General features: G+C 45.1%; 1 protein-coding gene across 1 annotated transcript in view; it reads left to right on the forward strand.

Annotated features, from left to right (window-relative positions):
- Positions 1–13,853: 13,853 nt before the first annotated feature.
- LOC120992032 (zinc finger protein 260-like) overlaps positions 13,854–21,116 on the forward strand; it is a 52,789-nt gene continuing 45,526 nt past the window's right edge. Inside the window, exon 1 of the mRNA XM_040420792.1 lies at positions 13,854–14,698. Within this exon, the coding sequence (XP_040276726.1) occupies positions 14,037–14,698 (662 nt within the window). The 5' untranslated portion in view covers positions 13,854–14,036. The remainder of the gene's footprint in view (positions 14,699–21,116) is intronic.

Here is a 21,116-nt window from a genome sequence, read left to right on the forward strand (position 1 = left end):
TTCCTCTTATTAGCCCCCATTATGCCTCATTAGCCCCCATTATAAGCCATTATGCCTCATTAGCCCCAATATGCCTCCAATTAGCCCCGATAGCCCCCATATGCCTCCTATTAGCCCCCATATGCCTCCTATTAGCCCAATATGCCTCCAATTAGCCCCCATGTGCCTCCAAATACCCCCATATGCCTCCTATTAGCCCTCATATGCCTTCTATTAGCCCCCATATGCCTCCTATTAGCCTCCATATGCCTCCAAATGCCCCATATGCCTCCAATTAGCCCCCATATGCATCCAATTAGCCCCCATATGCCTCCTATTAGCCCCCATATGCCTCCTATTAGCCCCCATATGCCTCCAAATACCCCCATATGCCTACAATTAGCCCCCATATGCCTCCAATTAGCCACCATATGCCTCCAATTAGCCCTCATATGCCTCCAAATACCCCCATATGCCTCCTATTAGCCCCCATATGCCTCCCATTAGCCCCCATATGCCTCCCATTAGCCCCCATATGCCTCCTATTAGCCCCTATATGCCTCCTATTAGCCCCCATATGCCTCCTATTAGCCCGTATATGCCTCTTATTAGCCCCCATATGCCTAATTAGCCCCCATTATGCCTAATTAACCCCCATTATGCCTCCAATTAGCCCCAATATGCCTCCAATTAGCCCCGATATGCCTCCTATTAGCCCAATATGCCTCCAATTAGCCCCCATATGCCTCCAATTAGCCCCCATATGCCTCCAAATACCCCCATATGCCTCCTATTAGCCCCCATATGCCTTCTATTAGCCCCCATATGCCTCCTATTAGCCCCCATATGCCTCCAAATACCCCCATATGCCTCCAATTAGCCCCTATATGCATCCAATTAGTCCCCATATGCCTCCAACTAGCCCTCATATGCCTTCAAATACCCCCATGTGCCTCCTATTAGCCCCCATATGCCTCCAATTAGCCCCCATATGCCTCCTATTAGCCCCCATATGCCTCCTATTAGCCCCATATGCCTCCTATTAGCCCCCATATGCCTCCTATTAGCCCCCATAATGCCCCCAGCAGCCACATTTTTTATAAAATAAAATAAAAACACTTACCTCTCCTGCTCCTGGACGGCCGCCGCCTGCAATTTTCTCCCTCCTCAGTCGACTGTGCTCTAAACTGGCGTGCACAGCGTGAGGTCACAGAGCGACCTCACGCTGTGTGCAGCCCTGCACAGCCGACAGCCGAGGACCAGGAAGTGGTGAGTACAGAGCGTTCACCACTTCCTGGTCCTTCAGTACTAATGAGCGCTTCCATAATGGAAGCGCTCATTAGTATTCACCTGGGGCCGGGGAATAAGCAGGGGGGCACCCGGGGGGGCAAGGAACAACATAGGGGGGGCGATTGTCCCCCCTCGCCCCCCTCTAGCGACGCCACTAGTTATCACTTACAGCAAACGGGCAAGCACTTCTTGGTTAAGAGCAAATCTAATACGGATGGGTCCTTTTGAAAGGGGAGAGTACTACTTTCTTATCCACTTCTACCCAAGGACTGGTGTTCTTGAAGATTAAGTCAGGGGAGGACAGGTTTGCTGTTCACAACTGTCTTGGCCGCTCCAGTGTCTATCAAAAACGGGAATACTTCTTTATCACCCAGAGTGAGGGTTATCATTGGGGCAAGACGAAGGGAAGGAGTTCCCGAAACGCGTCTGGGCCGCACACCTGCAATAGAAGCATCTCCGCAATCGACGCATGGCCATGCGAACAATATAACTATCGGAAGAAGCTGGATTCCTGAGACGCTAAGTACAGAAACTCTTAGTATTGCTGTGCAGTCCAGGCACATACCACTTCCGAGGTCCCGCGAGATCTGGAGACAGCTGATCACGGACACCACGAGCTGGACGCCGGAGCAGTCGCTCGCAGCTGACCCACCGCACACGTCTGGATTAACGTCCTCGAAACCAGAGGAAGGTAGGAACACTACTGGTTCAAACCTCATGCGGTGAGGCTCATTAACTAAATGTGCTCGGCCATTTGACCATTGGCAGTTGAGGACACCAAGTCTAGTCCATATGTGGTAGCGGACACTGTTGAATCTACCTGCACTAGTGTTTGGCTGATATTGGAGCAGCGCACACGAGTCAGCCAAACTCATTGACTATTGTAATATGCGCATGGGACAGTGAAACGCAGCGGTGAATCGCATTTGCTACATTCTATAGTAGCCTTGAACACAAGAGACTGTTACTATCTAACCTTTTCCTTAAAGTGGCATTTTATATTGCATTTTAGTTTATATGGTCCATTTATATGTCATATTGTTATATGGTGATTTAAAGGGTTTCTATCACTTAGTTTCACCTATTTAGCTTTCAGACACTAGCGATCCGCTAGTGTCTGCTTTATCTAACCATCCTAATATAAGAGCTTATTGTCCTGCCGTTTAGCTAAAAAAATAACTTATATAGATATGCAAATGAGCCTCTAGGTGCTATGGGGGCGTGATTAGCACCTAGAGGCTCCGTCTACCTTAACAAACTGCCGCCGCCCAGCGCGTCCCTCCAGCCCGCCCATCTCCTCCGGAATGCGATGCTCCTCGTATTCGGCGCATGCGCAGTGAATGTCTGATCGCTTCCCTGCTCAGACATCTCCACTGCGCCTGCGCCGATGACGTCATAGTGCTCCGAGGAACAGGCGCAGTGGAGATGTCTGAGCAGGGAAGCATCAGACATTCACTGCGCATGCGCAAAACAGAGACGCGCACGGAGAGGATCGCTTCAGCTGGAGATGGGCGGGCTGGAGGGACGCGCTGGGCGGCGGCAGTTTGTTAAGGTAGACGGAGCCTCTAGGTGCTAATCACGCCCCCATAGCACCTAGAGGCTCATTTGCATATCTATATAAGTTATTTTTTTAGCTAAACGGCAGGACAATAAGCTCTTATATTAGGATGGTTAGATAAAGCAGACACTAGCGGATCGCTAGTGTCTGAAAGCTAAATAGGTGAAACGAAGTGATAGAAACCCTTTAATAAAATTTTATGCACTACTAATTGATTACAGGTGTTGAGTGCTCGCCCTCACTTTTAATTTTTGTTACATTTATCACTAGAGGAGGGGTGATCCTCTACACTGGGCTAGTAGCACCATATCCAGAACCCCATCTGAAGTGAGCCACCAATCTTGAGTTCACAAATCTAATACGGATGGGTCCTTTTGAAAGGGGAGAGTACTACTTTCTTATCCACTTCTACCCAAGGACTGGTGTTCTTGAAGATTAAGTCAGGGGAGGACAGGTTTGCTGTTCACAACTGTCTTGGCCGCTCCAGTGTCTATCAAAAACGGGAATACTTCTTTATCACCCAGAGTGAGGGTTATCATTGGGGCAAGACTTGAATCCGCTAAAATGTTTAAAAGTACAGCCGATACTGGATTGACTGTTTCCTAATCTTGGTCTAACTTTTCCCCCTCACCTGTCTTTGTGTTGTCCTCATGACAAAAACATGGGTGTCTGTGGGGACGGACAGTGATCCGGGCATGATCAACACAGAATACAATCCTCTCGTGTGGAGTGGACGAGGAGTACCACACACAGTATAACTCTCTCTTCTGGGTTCTGGGTCTCACAGACTCTGCAGGTCCATCTCCCAGGACCATTGTAGGGTGGCAAACTTACTTTTTTTCTCACTTCAATGAGGAGTTTAGCATCAGGGCTGAGGCAATGCCCGAGGAACATTACCTGTGGTTGGCACCAGTGAACCACCAATGCGGTTTGATGTTACTCTGCCTTGTAACTAGGGGATGGGCACGAGGGCTGCCGTTGTCTGTGACATCCACCCTGTCCTCCTCCTCCCTCCCCTCCTCTTAGTCATCTAAGTCCACCCCCTCGGTCAGACAGTGTGCTCCTCCCTCTCTTCGTCAGTATTGTCTCAACTGTTCATGAGGACAGATCTTCTGATGTCAGCACAACATGTAACATATAGCACGTAACTACAAACATCGAAACAAACAGATCTGACAATACAGACATGAACACATGAAGGGCCCATAAGAATCATTTCATTGACTTCAATTAAAAAATGTAGAGCGCAATTAAAACTTTTGGCAGCAATAAAAAACCAAAAATCTTCCAATAAAAATCCTCAATGCGCATATTATATAAAAACAAATATCGTACTCCATACACATTCACATTTTCATTTGTGCATTCCTTGCTGCATCATCATTTATCCATTTTCACAAACAGCTCATAACCATGTTGTAACAATCCTACAGGCTCACCTGAGTCAGAGGACAGCTGGCGGGAGGTAGGAGCCCAGTGGCAAGGACCGCAGGCAGGTAGTAGGTGCAGGAAGTCTGGCAAAGGCGTAGTCGGCTGGCAGGCGGTGGGTCAGGGCAGGCGGCAGTAAGCGTGGTCAGACAATCTGGATCGGGAACAGTGATAGCAGTTCAGTAGGTAGGGACAAGCAGAAGAGTAGTCGGTAGTCAATTCCTGGTCAGCAGTGGACTTATGGTAGTAGCAAGAGCAGCAGATGAGGAGAAGCTTGATCAAGGCTCAGGAGTAGTGTTGAGCGAACTTGTGTTTTAAGTTCGGCGTCTAAAGTTCGGGTTCGGGTTATCGAAGTATCCCGTTATGGATTCCGCTACCACAGACCATAACGTAATTTAGAATCCATAACGGGATACTTCGATAACCTGAACTCGAACTTTAGACGCCGAACTTAAAACACAAGTTTGCTCAACACTACTCAGGAGCTCAATAATCAGCAAGCTGGAGTGCAAGGGGCTGGACTTATATAGGGAAGTACCAGGTGTGGGGAATCAAGGGTAATGAGCAAGGCTTGGCAAGACTGAGGTTAAATAATAGGCTTCAGGGAGGAATGTCCAGAGAGGACGGTAGCCTAGTAAGCAGGGCTAACGCCTGGGATATGGCTGGTAACGCGTTCGAATCCTGACACATGTCTTTATGTGAAGTGTAGATTGCACACACAGCTCTACTAAGCATCCATTAGTCTTCACACATATTCAACTCAATACAACTTAAAGCCACACCCATTCACATCCCACTGAATGATTTATGTCTTCCACACCAGCTACACAGTTTTCTTTGTTTCATCCTAAAACTTGCAACACAAACAAACACAGCTTTCCTGGAAACAGATAGACACACCACACCCAGAATGGCAGATGATCTTTGTTGCTGTTTTTTCCAAACGCCTTCTGGTCTTCAATCTGTGATTAATCAAAATCTTATAACAAGACAGCATACAAGTTATAATCATATAATAATTTTTGTTAAACCCAAATCATCTTATGTGTCACGTGGTGTTAATTGGTGTTGCACATATATAATAATTTTTGTTAAAGGCTGGATTCCCACATTAGTTAGCTGCTTGGGAAAGAAGAAAGAAAATTATTAAGCAACCTTTACCTTTCTTTGTCATGTAAAAGGTTATTAGACATATCACATTACTTAATTAACTATGTTGTCTTACTCCCTCCCTTATTTAAGGAATGTTTGCCTAGCAAACTATATGCTTCTCTGTTAAAGCTAGGGAATGAAATTAGCCCACCACAGCCATCAGCCCCCTTCCCTGACTCCTATTTCTCAAGGAGCCATCCAACTTTCCTGAGACTTCGAGATTTTGTTTTAGCACCAGCCTCTTATATCACAAGGTGAGAGCCGTCATGTGCAGTGTATACATGTGTTTACAGTGACATGTAATGGAGGAGCACCAGCCTCTTACATCACAAGGTAAGACCCGTCATGTGCAGTGTATACACGTGTGTGCAGTGACATGTAATGGAGGACACCAGCCTCTTATATCACAAGGTAAGAGCCGTCATGTGCAGTGTATACACGTGTGTGCAGTGACATGTAATGGAGGTGCACCAGCCTCTTATATCACAAGGTAAGAGCCGTCATGTGCAGTGTATACATGTGTTTACAGTGACATGTAATGGAGGAGCACCAGCCTCTTATATCACAAGGTAAGACCCGTCATGTGCAGTGTATACACGTGTGTGCAGTGACATGTAATAGAGGAGCACCAGCCTCTTTTATCACAAGGTAAGAGCCATCATGTGCAGTGTATACACGTGTGTGCAGTGACATGTAATGGAGGAGCACCAGCCTCTTATATCACAAGGTAAGAGCCGTCATGTGCAGTGTATACACGTGTGTGCAGTGACATGTAATGGAGGAGCACCAGCCTCTTATATCACAAGGTAAGAGCCGTCATGTGCAGTGTATACACGTGTGTGCAGTGACATGTAATGAAGGAGCACCAGCCTCTTATATCACAAGGTAAGACCCGTCATGTGCAGTGTATACACGTGTGTGCAGTGACATGTAATGGAGGAGCACCAGCCTCTTATATCACAAGGTAAGAGCCGTCATGTGCAGTGTATACACGTGTGTGCAGTGACATGTAATGGAGGAGCACCAGCCTCTTATATCACAAGGTAAGAGCCGTCATGTGCAGTGTATACACGTGTGTGCAGTGACATGTAATGAAGGAGCACCAGCCTCTTATATCACAAGGTAAGACCCGTCATGTGCAGTGTATACACGTGTGTGCAGTGACATGTAATGGAGGAGCACCAGCCTCTTATATCACAAGGTAAGAGCCGTCATGTGCAGTGTATACACGTGTGTGCAGTGACATGTAATGGAGGAGCACCAGCCTCTTATATCACAAGGTAAGAGCCGTCATGTGTAGTGTATACACGTGTGTGCAGTGACATGTAATGGAGGAGCACCAGCCTCTTATATCACAAGGTAAGAGCCGTCATGTGCAGTGTATACACGTGTGTGCAGTGACATGTAATGAAGGAGCACCAGCCTCTTATATCACAAGGTAAGAGCCGTCATGTGCAGTGTATACACGTGTGTGCAGTGACATGTAATGGAGGAGCACCAGCCTATTATATCACAAGGTAAGAGCCATCATGTGCAGTGTATACACGTGTGTGCAGTGACATGTAATGGAGGAGCACCAGCCTCTTATATCTCAAGGTAAGAGCCGTCATGTGCAGTGTATACACGTGTGTGCAGTGACATGTAATGGAGGAGCACCAGCCTCTTATATCACAAGGTAAGAGCCGTCATGTGCAGTGTATACACGTGTGTGCAGTGACATGTAATGGAGGAGCACCAGCCTCTTATATCACAAGGTAAGAGCCGTCATGTGCAGTGTATACACGTGTGTGCAGTGACATGTAATGGGGGAGCACCAGCCTCTTATATCACAAGGTAAGACCCGTCATGTGCAGTGTATACACGTGTGTGCAGTGACATGTAATGGAGGAGCACCAGCCTCTTATATCACAAGGTAAGAGCCGTCATGTGCAGTGTATACACGTGTGTGCAGTGACATGTAATGGAGGAGCACCAGCCTCTTATATCACAAGGTAAGAGCCGTCATGTGCAGTGTATACACGTGTGTGCAGTGACATGTAATGGAGGAGCACCAGCCTCTTATATCTCAAGGTAAGAGCCGTCATGTGCAGTGTATACACGTGTGTGCAGTGACATGTAATGGAGGAGCACCAGCCTCTTATATCACAAGGTAAGAGCCGTCATGTGCAGTGTATACACGTGTGTGCAGTGACATGTAATGGAGGAGCACCAGCCTCTTATATCACAAGGTAAGAGCCGTCATGTGCAGTGTATACACGTGTGTGCAGTGACATGTAATGGAGGAGCACCAGCTTCTTATATCACAAGGTAAGAGCCGTCATGTGCAGTGTATACATGTGTGTGCAGTGACATGTAATGGAGGAGCACCAGCCTCTTATATCACAAGGTAAGAGCCGTCATGTGCAGTGTATACACGTGTGTGCAGTGACATGTAATGGGGGAGCACCAGCCTCTTATATCACAAGGTAAGACCCGTCATGTGCAGTGTATACACGTGTGTGCAGTGACATGTAATGGAGGAGCACCAGCCTCTTATATCACAGGGTAAGAGCCGTCATGTGCAGTGTATACACGTGTGTGCAGTGACATGTAATGAACGAATGCGAATTCCTCACGCTTCGTGGTAACGAATCGTAATTTTTCCTAACATGGTGGCTAGTCGGCTACAATGGCGGCTAAAATAGCGGCTACACGTGTGAGTTCATGGGGCAAGGAACTGTGGGAAGGCGGGATGACCCATAATGACATGCATGCAGCCAATCAGCAGCCAGCCCGGTGACGTCACAGCCCTATAAATACCGCGGCCATCTTAGATTCTGCCATTCACCATCGTACTTTGTTTAGGGACAGACGTTTATGCAGGCGCTAGGGAGAGTAAAAGAAAACCTCATTGTAAAAAAAATACAATTTCCAAGTGCAGTGAAAGATTATTTGGGGATTCAAATAGCCATTAGACAGCTCTGTCATTCCAGCAATTTGTTGTAGGGTGCAAGTGTTATGTTGAAAAGCCTTTAGTGGCTTTTATCTGTGGAAAAAGAGAAATATATTCTCTGTTCACTTCTGCAGCTGTATGAACTACATGTCCCAGAAGTCGGCTGAATTCACCACAGCTACAGCATTAGAGGAGAGAACCACAAGACCCAGCATATCCAGGGTGTTATTATAGGATATCAGAGGAGAGAACTACAACTCCCAGCATATCCAGGGTGTTATTATAGGATATCAGAGGAGAGAACTACAACTCCCAGCATTGTTTTAGCTCTAAGAGAAAAGCCACTAGACTCATCGCTTCTCCATGCAAAGCTCCGCCCCCTAATGTCACATGGTCATCATTACAGTCCTCTCATCCATATCACTACAGAGCCCCGCCCCCTGCACTGATCACATGATGGTGACATCATCACAGGTCCTTCACCACCTCTTCTCCTCCCCACTGCTGAGCCACGCCCCCTGCACTGATCACATGACAGTGACGCACCCCAGGTCCTTCACCACCTCTTCTCCTCTTCTGAGCCCCGCCCCCTGATCACATGACGGTGACGTCACCCCAGGTCCTTCAGCTCTGACAGTGCAGCAGATACTGGGCAGGTCTTGGTCGGTGGTCACTGCTGAGCCCCGCCTCCTGTACTGATCACATGACGGTGACGTCACCCCAGGTCCTTCACACCTCTTCTCCTCTGCACTGCTGAGCCCCGCCCACTGCACTGATCACATGAAAGTGACGTCACCCCAGGTCCTTCTCCACCTCTTCTCCTCTCCACTGCTGAGCCCCGCCCACTGCACTGATCACATGACGGTGACGTCACCGCAGGTCCTTCAGCTCAGGCAGTGCAGCAGATACTGGGCAGGTCCTGGTCGGTAGTCAGGGCTCTTGTTCTCTCTGGTATCAGCCATTCCTCCAGCCTGCAGGTAAGATGAGCTGTGAGGAGACAGTGTGGTGGAGAGCTCAGACATGTCACCTCTGGAGATTCTCCTCCATTACACACAAGGAATCCTTCTCCGCTCCTCAGCTTAGTATGATGGGGGAGGAGTAGTGGGGATAGTGGGGGTTGTCATCATTCGCTGGCCCCTGACTGTCCTGGTGAGGGGCCCCTGCCTCCAGGAGGAGAATGAATGGAGCGGGGCCCGGCCTCAGCTCTCTCCAGTCTCTTCTCTAGGAGTTGTGGACACAGCTGAGCACAGCCCAGAGGTGGGACCTGCATCTACCAGACATTTATCTCCTGTGGAGCCACCAGAGATCTCCATGTTGGGGCCCCTGGAATCCATGTGGTGGGGGCTCTGAGAAGCGGGGCCCCTCCAGGCTCAGGAAGTGCAGTTCTGGAGGTGACATCTGGTCTTGTCCCCTGGATGATTTCCTCTCCTCTTCTCATAAAGGCGCCTGCAGTACTATAAGCCTCCAGCTCCTCCAGTTCTCTCCTCTTCTCCTGAATGACCACCAAGGATGGACAGGAAGGAGATCAGCAGAAGAATATTAGACCTCACCTTGGAGATCATCTCCCTGCTGAGCGGAGAGGTAAACTTTTCTAGATTTCTCTCCTCTGTATTGTATTCTGTAACAAGTCAGACATCGGGGAGGAGAATCCATCATAGGAAGTGATAGGAAGAGTCCAGGGTCCTGGAGAACGGCCTCCAGACCTTCCAAGTGATGGAGAACCTGAAGATCAGCCCCCAGTATGGTGAGTGATGTGTCATGTGACCAGTGACCAATAGTCATGTTGTAGTAGCCATGAGAAGGTAATTAGGCACGTTGTACCAGGAGGAGAGGACGGAGGAGAGCACATGGCCCCTGAAGGGTTTATTCCCTAAGTGTCTCTCTCCATCCACAGGAGTACACAATAGTGAAGAAGACATCGGGGGACTGTGTGACTCCCATCATCTATCTCCAGGAGTCAGGAGGGCGGAGCAGGACCCCTCACCCCATCACAGAGCCTCCTCCTCACCCCCTGATACATGAGCAGAAGGTCCTAGAACTCACCCACAAGATGATGGAGCTGCTGACTGGAGAGGTGACACTGCTGGGAATGCTGGGAAATTCTCCAGTAACAGCACTGGAGGGGTCTGGGTGATGACGGTGTCATTGTGTTGTCAGGTTCCTATAAGGTGTCAGGACGTCACTGTCTATTTCTCCATGGAGGAGTGGGAGTATATAGAAGGACACAAGGACCTGTACAAGGAGGCCATGATGGAGGAGCACCAGCCTCTTATATCACAGGGTAAGAGCCGTCATGTGCAGTGTATACACGTGTGTGCAGTGACATGTAATGGAGGAGCACCAGCCTCTTATATCACAAGGTAAGAGCCGTCATGTGCAGTGTATACACGTGTGTGCAGTGACATGTAATGGAGGAGCACCAGCCTCTTATATCACAAGGTAAGAGCCGTCATGTGCAGTGTATACACGTGTGTGCAGTGACTTGTAATGGAGGAGCACCAGCCTCTTATATCACAGGGTAAGAGCCGTCATGTGCAGTGTATACACGTGTGTGCAGTGACATGTAATGGACGAGCACCAGCCTCTTATATCACAAGGTAAGAGCCGTCATGTGCAGTGTATACACGTGTGTGCAGTGACATGTAATGGAGGAGCTCCAGCCTCTTATATCACAGGGTAAGAGCCGTCATGTGCAGTGTATACACGTGTGTGCAGTGACATGTAATGGAGGATCACCAGCCTCTTATATCACAGGGTAAGAGCCGTCATGTGCAGTGTATACACGTGTGTGCAGTGACATGTAATGGAGGAGCACCAGCCTCTTATATCACAGGGTAAGAGCCGTCATGTGCAGTGTATACACGTGTGTGCAGTGACATGTAATGGAGGAACACCAGCCTCTTATATCACAAGGTAAGACCCGTCATGTGCAGTGTATACACGTGTGTGCAGTGACATGTAATGGAGGAGCACCAGCCTCTTATATCACAAGGTAAGAGCCGTCATGTGCAGTGTGTACACGTGTGTGCAGTGACATGTAATGGAGGAGCACCAGCCTCTTATATCACAAGGTAAGACCCGTCATGTGCAGTGTATACACGTGTGTGCAGTGACATGTAATGGAGGAGCCCCAGCCTCTTATATCACAAGGTAAGAGCCGTCATGTGCAGTGTATACACGTGTGTGCAGTGACATGTAATGGAGGAGCACCAGCCTCTTATATCACAAGGTAAGAGCCGTCATGTGCAGTGTATACACGTGTGTGCAGTGACATGTAATGGAGGAGCACCAGCCTCTTATATCACAAGGTAAGACCCGTCATGTGCAGTGTATACACGTGTGTGCAGTGACATGTAATGGAGGAGCACCAGCCTCTTATATCACAAGGTAAGAGCCGTCATGTGCAGTGTATACACGTGTGTGCAGTGACATGTAATGGAGGAGCTCCAGCCTCTTATATCACAAGGTAAGAGTCGTCATGTGCAGTGTACACGTGTGTGCAGTGACATGTAATGGAGGAGCACCAGCCTCTTATATCACAAGGTAAGAGCTGTCATGTGCAGTGTATACACGTGTGTGCAGTGACATGTAATGGAGGAGCACCAGCCTCTTATATCACAAGGTAAGAGCCGTCATGTGCAGTGTATACACGTGTGTGCAGTGACATGTAATGGAGGAGCACCAGCCTCTTATATCACAAGGTAAGAGCCGTCATGTGCAGTGTGTACACGTGTGTGCAGTGACATGTAATGGAGGAGCACCAGCCTCTAATATCACAAGGTAAGAGCCGTCATGTGCAGTGTATACACGTGTGTGCAGTGACATGTAATGGAGGAGCACCAGCTTCTTATATCACAAGGTAAGAGCCGTTATGTGCAGTGTATACACGTGTGTGCAGTGACATGTAATGGAGGAGCACCAGCCTCTTATATCACAAGGTAAGAGCCGTCATGTGCAGTGTATACACGTGTGTGCAGTGACATGTAATGGAGGAGCACCAGCCTCTTATATCACAAGGTAAGAGCCGTCATGTGCAGTGTATACACGTGTGTGCAGTGACATGTAATGGAGGAGCTCCGCAGTTTCTTCTCACATTACATTAGAGGCTACGTGTTCTTTATATGTCAGTCATATCCATAGGTCTCCAGTCACATGATGGGAGCGTGTCCTTCTGGCCTCCATCCGGCCGGTATAGTAGACTATACTACAGAGACGTCTTGTACAATCCGTGTTCTGCATTGTATATATATTGTAGATCATACATGGAGTTTATGGGCAATGTCCGCCCCTGTACGACTGTTTGTCATCGATGTAGAACAGGCCTGTGTTATGTAAGTCGTTGGTGTCTCAATAAAATGTGAACAAATTTGTAGTAAAATTCTTGTCTGACATCGGCTTTAAATTGCTAAATGTGATCCTGTTGTCCATCACTTCAGCGATTATCTGCTCATCCCCTTCAGACTGAACGTGTGACTTCTAGCAGTAATTGCATGTCCCAGAATGTTCCAGCTGCATTAGAGCGTGTTCACACAGGGCACATTTATTGTAGACATTTCCATATATTGGGTTGTTTCTGCAGCAGGTGCATGGATTATTACAAGCCACATTCAGGGCAGCGGGACAGTCACAGAAATGTCTGCAGCTGATCTGCTGTGTGTGAACTTGCTGGTAGATAACCAGTGACTGATCTGTGCTGCTCTTATAATCTGTCTAAAAAGGGGGCATTTTAAGGTTCCACATATAGAAACAACAGGCAGGTTCTGCAGGGGCGGGGCTTACGATGCTCCATTGTGACAGAAAAGCCAACCACTAAGTGGTATAGAGGTAGACAGACTTGTGTAGCTGTGCAGCAGATCTGTCCTCCAGCCCAAGCTCCTGTGATAAATGTGGAGCATCTCTAGATTTACTCTGTACGTTTTAAACAGGATTAGTAAATCTGCCCAGTTGTTTACCCAATGGTTGCAGAGTGTCCAGACTATGAGGCAGCAAAGCAGCTCCAAACCATGATGCCCCACTTCACCAGCTCCAACCATGATGCTCCTTGTTTTATTCAAATGATGTCTAGTTGCTGTTGAAAGGCACAATGTGTTGGCAGAGAGCAGGGCTCGTTTCCAGACATGGTCAGGCTTTTCAAATGTTTTATTTTTGTTAAGTCATTATTTACTGTATGTAATAAAAGTCATGACCTGGTGTAAACCAGAATCCTGGACTTTGTCAGGACGTTATAGAAGCTTTGTAAGGCTGGGATCACAAGTGCAGTTTTTTTGGGTCAAAGTCAGTAATGGATTCCAACTGAATGAACACTTCTCCTTCCTGCTGGATCAACTTCCAGCCGAATTGGAATGTTATAAGTTTGTCTACTCTGTAGTTTGCAAAAAAAAAACTTTAAAACTAATTTTCATTTTTATCTTAACAGAAAATCCCAGTAAGAAATGTGAAAATGTCATGTTACCACTAGATGAAGATATCCTGCAGCGCTCTTCAGGAGAAAACCTCATTGCCCTCAATGTACATCCAGGACTTCACAGTACAGATCTGTCATATAATCCTCCTATTTATGAGGAACCTTCTCCTGACCAATCACCGATTGTTACCGCAAGTACAAGTCAGAAAAGGATTAAAAGGTTTCATTGTGGTAAAGAATCCACAAACAGCTCAGGACTTTCTACACACCGAAGACATCACACAGGAGAGAAAATGTATTCATGTTCAGAATGTGAGAAATGTTTTATATATAAATCAGATCTTGTTACACATGAGAGAAGTCACACAGGAGAGAAACCATATTCATGTTCAGAATGTGGGAAATGTTTCACACGGAAATCAAGTTTTGTTATACATGAGAGATGTCACACTGGAGAGAAGCCATATTCATGTTTAGAATGTGGGAAATGTTTCACACGGAAATCAAGTTTTGTTACACATGAGAGATGTCACACAGGAGAGAAGCCATATTCATGTTCAGAATGTGGGAAATATTTTAGAAAGAAATCATATCTTGTTACACATGAGAGATATCACACAGGAGAGAAGCCATATTCATGTTCAGAATGTGGAAAATGTTTTACAGAGAAACCACAACTTGTTAAACATGAGAGATGTCACACAGGAGAGAAGCCATATTCATGTTCAGAATGTGGGAAGTGGTTTAGACAAAAATCTCATCTTGTTATACATGAGAGAAGTCACACAGGAGAGCAGCCATATTCATGTTCAGAATGTGGGAAACGTTTCACACGGAAACCATATCTTGTTACACATGAGAGAATTCACACTGGGGAAAAGCCGTATTTATGTTCAGAATGTGGGAAATGTTTTTCAGATAGATCAAGTTTTCTAAAACATAAGAGGAATCATACGTTAGAGAAGCTGCATTCAGAATGAGAAAATGTTTTTGCTTCTAAAGCCATAATTAGGGGTCATTAGTGAAGTCACACAAGAGAGAAGCCATATGGCCGCAATATAACGAAACAATATATCACTGGGTCATAGACATTGTTTTCATTTCAGGTTGTATATTTGGATATAAAAGCTTAATTGATGCCACAACGGCTTGTATAAAACATCTGATAAATCCTGTTTAGGAAGACATATATTCTGTTCATGACTTATATTTTAAACCTTACAGTTAACCCTTTTAGCCCCGGAGCGTTTTTCCTATTTTCGTTTTTTACTCCCTGCTTTTCCAGGACTTTTTTTATTTTTACGTTTACAAAGCCGTATGAGCTTTTGTTTTTTGCCGGACAAGTTGTATTTTCTAACTCCACCATTTAATAATTGCAAACGATGTAGTGGAGAGATGGAATAAAATTCCATTTGGGGTGAAATTGTAAACATAACGCAATTACGTAACAGTTTTATGTTTAGTTTTTACAATGTTCCCTATACGGTAAAACTGAACAGTTACTTTCATTCTCCAGGTTAGTACAATTACGGCGATACCACATATGTATAGTTTTTCTTGATTTTAATACTGAAAAGTTTTTTTTTCCTTTTCATCGCCATATTGTGACCTCTATAACTTTTTTTTGTAGTTACAGATGCAGCAGTGCTAGCGATCACAGTATAATCGCCTAAACGCAGATCGATATCCTGTTTCATTAGCTAACGAAGTGCGGAAAAAGAGTAGTGTGAATATTTAGGGTGCAATTTGTGTTAGTAAACAGCAGATGGCGCATGGAAGTGCAGTTTTATACGGTAGTATTTGTCCCTGCTTTCAGGGTCTTTATGGCATGGCTCCTCCTGGTATCCCTGCTTGTACTGTACACTACACTATGCCCTATCCTGCTCTGCAAAGTTTCTCCACACATCCCTCCACATCTTTCCCACTCCTCATTAGTGCTCCCTGTTTGTGTGGAAGCATAATAATGAGGGTCAGGGGTACAAAAAGAAAGGTAAAAGACAACAAATTTAACTTTTAGGGTTACACATCATCCCTACATATGTGTCTGTGTCAAGAAGGTTTTCCCTTTGCTCCAATTAGGGGTTAGAGGTTGTGATATGTTATTGGACAAGGATGAATTGAATGCAAGGGTATTAGCACAATGGAGTTCTTTGGATATACTGGTGTCCTAATTACATGGCAGTTATAGCTGAGCTTATGCTACACGGCTGCCCCGCCATGCCCCCGGATCTGTACAGTGAGGCCCACTGGAGGAGCTCCTGTCCGGGGGTCCTGAGGCGCTGCGAGTCTTCCTGCAGTGGGAGCGGATGCCGGGCTTCCTGTCTGAGCCTGAAGTTGTGGAGTTCCTGAGCTCTGCTGCCGCCATCCAGTACGGGGAGGACGAGGTGTCCATGTCCGCCTCCATGGATTGTTCTTCTGTCACTTATTACCTGGAGGTGTCAGATGTGGAGCCCCCACTGCTGGAGCTCAGCTGGCTGGCGTTCACTGCTGGCTCGTACCAGGGAGTCACACCAGGGTAAAAAAAATAAAAAAATTTTTTATATATAAATATACAGTACAGACCAAAAGTTTGGACACACCTTCAAAGAGTTTTCTTTATTTTCATGACTATGAAGGCATCAAAACTATGAATTAACACATGTGGAATTATATACATAACAAACAAGTGTGAAACAACTGAAAATATGTCATATTCTAGGTTCTTCAAAGTAGCCACCTTTTGCTTTGATTACTGCTTTGCACACTCTTGGCATTCTCTTGATGAGCTTCAAGAGGTAGTCCCCTGAAATGGTTTTCACTTCATAGGTGTGCCCTGTCAGGTTTAATAAGTGGGATTTCTTGCCTTATAAATGGGGTTGGGACCATCAGTGGCGTTGAGGAGAAGTCAGGTGGATACACAGCTGATAGTCCTACTGAATAGACTGTTAGAATTTGTATTATGGCAAGAAAAAAGCAGCTAAGTAAAGAAAAACGAGTGGCCATCATTACTTTAAGAAATGAAGGTCAGTCAGTCAGCCGAAAAATTGGGAAAACTTTGAAAGTAAGGGCTATTTGACCATGAAGGAGAGTGATGGGGTGCTGCGCCAGATGACCTGGCCTCCACAGTCACCGGACCTGAACCCAATCGAGATGGTTTGGGGTGAGCTGGACCGCAGAGTGAAGGCAAAAGGGCCAACAAGTGCTAAGCATCTCTGGGAACTCCTTCAAAACTGTTGGAAGACCATTTCAGGGGACTACCTCTTGAAGCTCATCAAGAGAATGCCAAGAGTGTGCAAAGCAGTAATCAAAGCAAAAGGTGGCTACTTTGAAGAACCTAGAATATGACATATTTTCAGTTGATTCACACTTGTTTGTTATGTATATAATTCCACATGTGTTAATTCATAGTTTTGATGCCTTCATAGTCATGAAAATAAAGAAAACTCTTTGAATGAGAAGGTGTGTCCAAACTTTTGGTCTGTACTGTATATATATATATATATATATATATATAACAATTCAGAACTAAAATTAATTAAAATTCAAAGTATAGACAGGTCCATAAATATTGGGACATCAACACAATTCTAATATTTTTGGCTCTATACACCACCACAATGGATTTGAAATGAAACAAACAAGATGTGCATGGTATCTACATCCAAATCAGGTGAACGGTGCAGGAATTATAACAGTTTGCATATGTGTCTCCCACGTGTTAAGGAACCAAAAGTAATTGGACAGAATAATAATCATAAATCAAACTTTCACTTTTTAATACTTGGTTGCAAATCCTTTGCAGTCAATTACAGCCTCAAGTCTGGAACGCATAGACATCACCAGACGCTAAGTTTCATCCCTGGTGATGCTCTGCCAGGCCTCTACTGCAACTGTCTTCAGTTCCTGCTTGTTCTTGGGGCATTTTCCCTTCAGTTTTGTCTTCAGCAGGTGAAATGCAGCTCAATCGGATTCAGGTCCGGTGATTGACTTGGCCATTGCATAACATTCCAATTCTTTCCCTTTAAAAACACTGGTTGCTTTTGCAGTATGCTTTGGGTCATTGTCCATCTGCACTGTGAAGTGCCGTCCAATGAGTTCTGAAGCATTTGGCTGAATATGAGCAGATAATATTGCCTGAAACACTTCAGAATTCATCCTGCTGCTTTTGTCAGCAGTCACATCATCAATAAATACAAGAGGACCAGTTCCATTGGCAGCCATACATGCCCACGCCATGACACTACCACCACCATGCTTCACAGATGAGGTGGTATGCTTAGGATCATGAGCAGTTCCTTTCCTTCTCCATACTCTTCTCTTCCCATCACTCTGGTACAAGTTGATCTTGGTCTCATCTGTCCATAGGATGTTGTTCCAGAACTGTGAAGACTTTTTTAGATGTTGTTTGTCAAACTCTAATCTGGCCTTCCTGTTTTTGAGGATAACCAATGGTTTCCATCTTGTGGTGAACCCTCTGTATTCACTCTGGTGAAGTCTCTTGATTGTTGACTTTGACACACATACACCTACCTCCTGGAGAGTGTTCTTGATCTGGCCAACTGTTGTGAAGGGGGTTTTCTTCACCAGGGAAAGAATTCTTCGGTCATCCACCACAGTTGTTTTCCGTGGTCTTCCGGGTCTTTTGGTGTTGCTGAGCTCACCGTTGCGTTCCTTCTTTTTAAGAATGTTCCAAACAGTTGTTTTGGCCACGCCTAATGTTTTTGCTATCTCTCTGATGGGTTTGTTTTGTTTTTTCAGCCTAATGATGGCTTGCTTCACTGATAGTGACAGCTCTTTGGATCTCATCTTGAGAGTTGACAGCAACAGATTCCAAATGCAAATAGCACACTTGAAATGACCTCTGGACCTTTTATCTGCTCATTGTAATTGGGATAATGATGGAATAACACACACCCGGCCATGGAACAGCTGAGAATCCAATTGTCCCATTACTTTTGGTCCCTTAACAAGTGGGAGGCACATATGCAAACTGTTGTAATTCATACACCGTTCACCTGATTTGGATGTAAATACCCTCAAATTAAAGCCGACAGTCTGCAGTTAAAGCACATGTTGTTCGTTTCATTTCAAATCCAATGTGGTGGTGTATAGAGCCAAAAATGTTTGAATTGTGTCGATGTCCCAATATTTATAGACCTGACTGTATAAAGATAAATGCCAATTGATCAATTGTCATCCATATATAGATATGATCCTATTTAAAATAAGTGATCCTATTGGGAATTAATATATAAACGTGATCTTTTAAAAATTATATTAAAAATTTATAATAAAATATACGGTTATTATTCAAAATAATTGGTGTAGATGCTAAAATACTGAAGTGCAATTTTTTTTTAAATATATAGATATCATTCGATCAAATAGTATCCACATACAGGCATGATCCTATTAAAAATAAAAATGGAAAAAATGATCCTATTGGGAATTAATACACAAACATGATTCTAACTCGAAATAAGTGAAAATTTACCCACCTGAAATTTTCGTTTCCTGTAGTCCTACGGCAGCACAAATACATACGGGTTTTATTCCCCTAGGTACAACCAGAAGAGACAGGTTAACAAGCTTCATTAAAAACTAAATTAATCAACCAATCACACGCCAGGTCCACCCATAAAACCATGACACCAGAGAAGCCTCCTTGTATTATAAAGAAGCAAAAAATATAAATTTATTAAGTTGTGCTGCCTAAGGATTACCGGAAACGAAAATTTCAGATGGGTAAATTTTCACTTTTCCTGGGGGTCCTATGGCAGCACAAATACAAATGGGATTTGAAAAGCAAAAAGTTATGGGGGGGTGTAGAATATGCTAACTTCAATACTCTTTTGCCAAAAATTTGAGCCGTCTGCCTGCATCAGCTCCATTTCATAATGTTTCATGAAGGTGGAATTCGAGGACCTGGTTGCTGTCGAGCAGATGTGGTGAAGGGACACCTGCGCTAGCTCAGCCCATGAAGATGCCTTTGATCTGGTTGAGTGCGCCTTGACGTTAAGGCGATACTGAACTTCCTTCAGAGAATAGCATCTTTCTATTGTACTGTGTATCCATCTGGCAAAAGTGGCCTTGCTCGCTCTGTTACCCTTATTTGGACCATGATGATATATGAACATATACTCAGCAGAACTTTTCTGACTTATCTAAATAACACAAGATAGCTCTTCTTATATCTAACAGATGAAGTGATGCCTGTTCTTCTCCAACAGGATCTGGAAATAGCACAGGTAAGGTGATGTCTTGATTTATAATATTATTGCTGGAAGCCACATTTGGAAGGGATCCAGGGATTGTTTGATCAACCAGACAGTGACCCAGGTCTCTGACAATATGGGTCCCGGATAGACAGAGCTTGGAGCTCACTTATTCTTCTGGCTGATGTTATGATCTTAATTTCTTTAAGATCATCAAGTGCAGAGATGCTTGCTGTAAAGGCTCAAATGATGAGTTGGAGAGCACCAACAAAACAAGAGAAAGGTCCTAGGAAGGAAGCAGAGGATTAACCGCTGGATTAGCTTTGCATACTCCTTTTGATGCCATGGCATCCAAGTCTGGCATTTCCATCTTTTGGACAAATAGAGGTATCCTTGGTGAGGAGAATCCAGGGCCGAGGAAACAGACAGTGACCTCTCTGGAGATGAGATGGAATCAGCCACCACAGAAAGTCTTAACAGATCGAGAGATGAATGGACACCATCTTGTCCAGGTCTTTGTGAGCACCATTCCATGATGCCAAGATGTTGCTCAGGTGAGCCTTATCTTTTGCATATAAATCATGTTTGTCTGTCGGAAAATCTAAAAATCACTTTAAATCTGGAAATTTGGTTCCTTTCTTCTCATTCAGGGCTTCCAATATTTTGTCCAACTGTGGACTGAACATGTGCCCTGGTTGAAAGGGCAGGTTACAGAAATGAACCTTCTCTAGGTACTCCATCTTTAATGTCTTGGCCTAATTGACAGAGCCAAACACATGGAGATCTAGCCACCTAAACTGAGGAAAGAGCAGTTTTAGATGTGGCAGCAGATGACATATATAAATATTTTTCAACAGAGAGTCCGCTTCTTCGTCCATGGGATCTTTGACCAAAGAAACATCTTCTGATGGAAACAGATCTTTCGAATAATCTGGCCAATGCCAAGTCAACTTATGGACACAAATCTTCAGAGAACTTTTTTTGCAGTTTATATGTAGACTTAATTCTAGCGCCTAGATCTGTTCTTATCACTGGCTTATCCCAGTCTTTTCTCAGCTTCTCATCAAGGACTGTGTGACCAGGCAGCGACCAAACCTTGATTTAGCTCCTGGATTTATTTTGTACATCTTTTTCAGACTCTATGGTCTCTTTTGACATCTTTAACAAGTTCATGTAATC

Source organism: Bufo bufo, chromosome 2 (genome assembly GCF_905171765.1).
Source record: "Bufo bufo chromosome 2, aBufBuf1.1, whole genome shotgun sequence".
Classification (NCBI taxonomy): domain Eukaryota; kingdom Metazoa; phylum Chordata; class Amphibia; order Anura; family Bufonidae; genus Bufo; species Bufo bufo.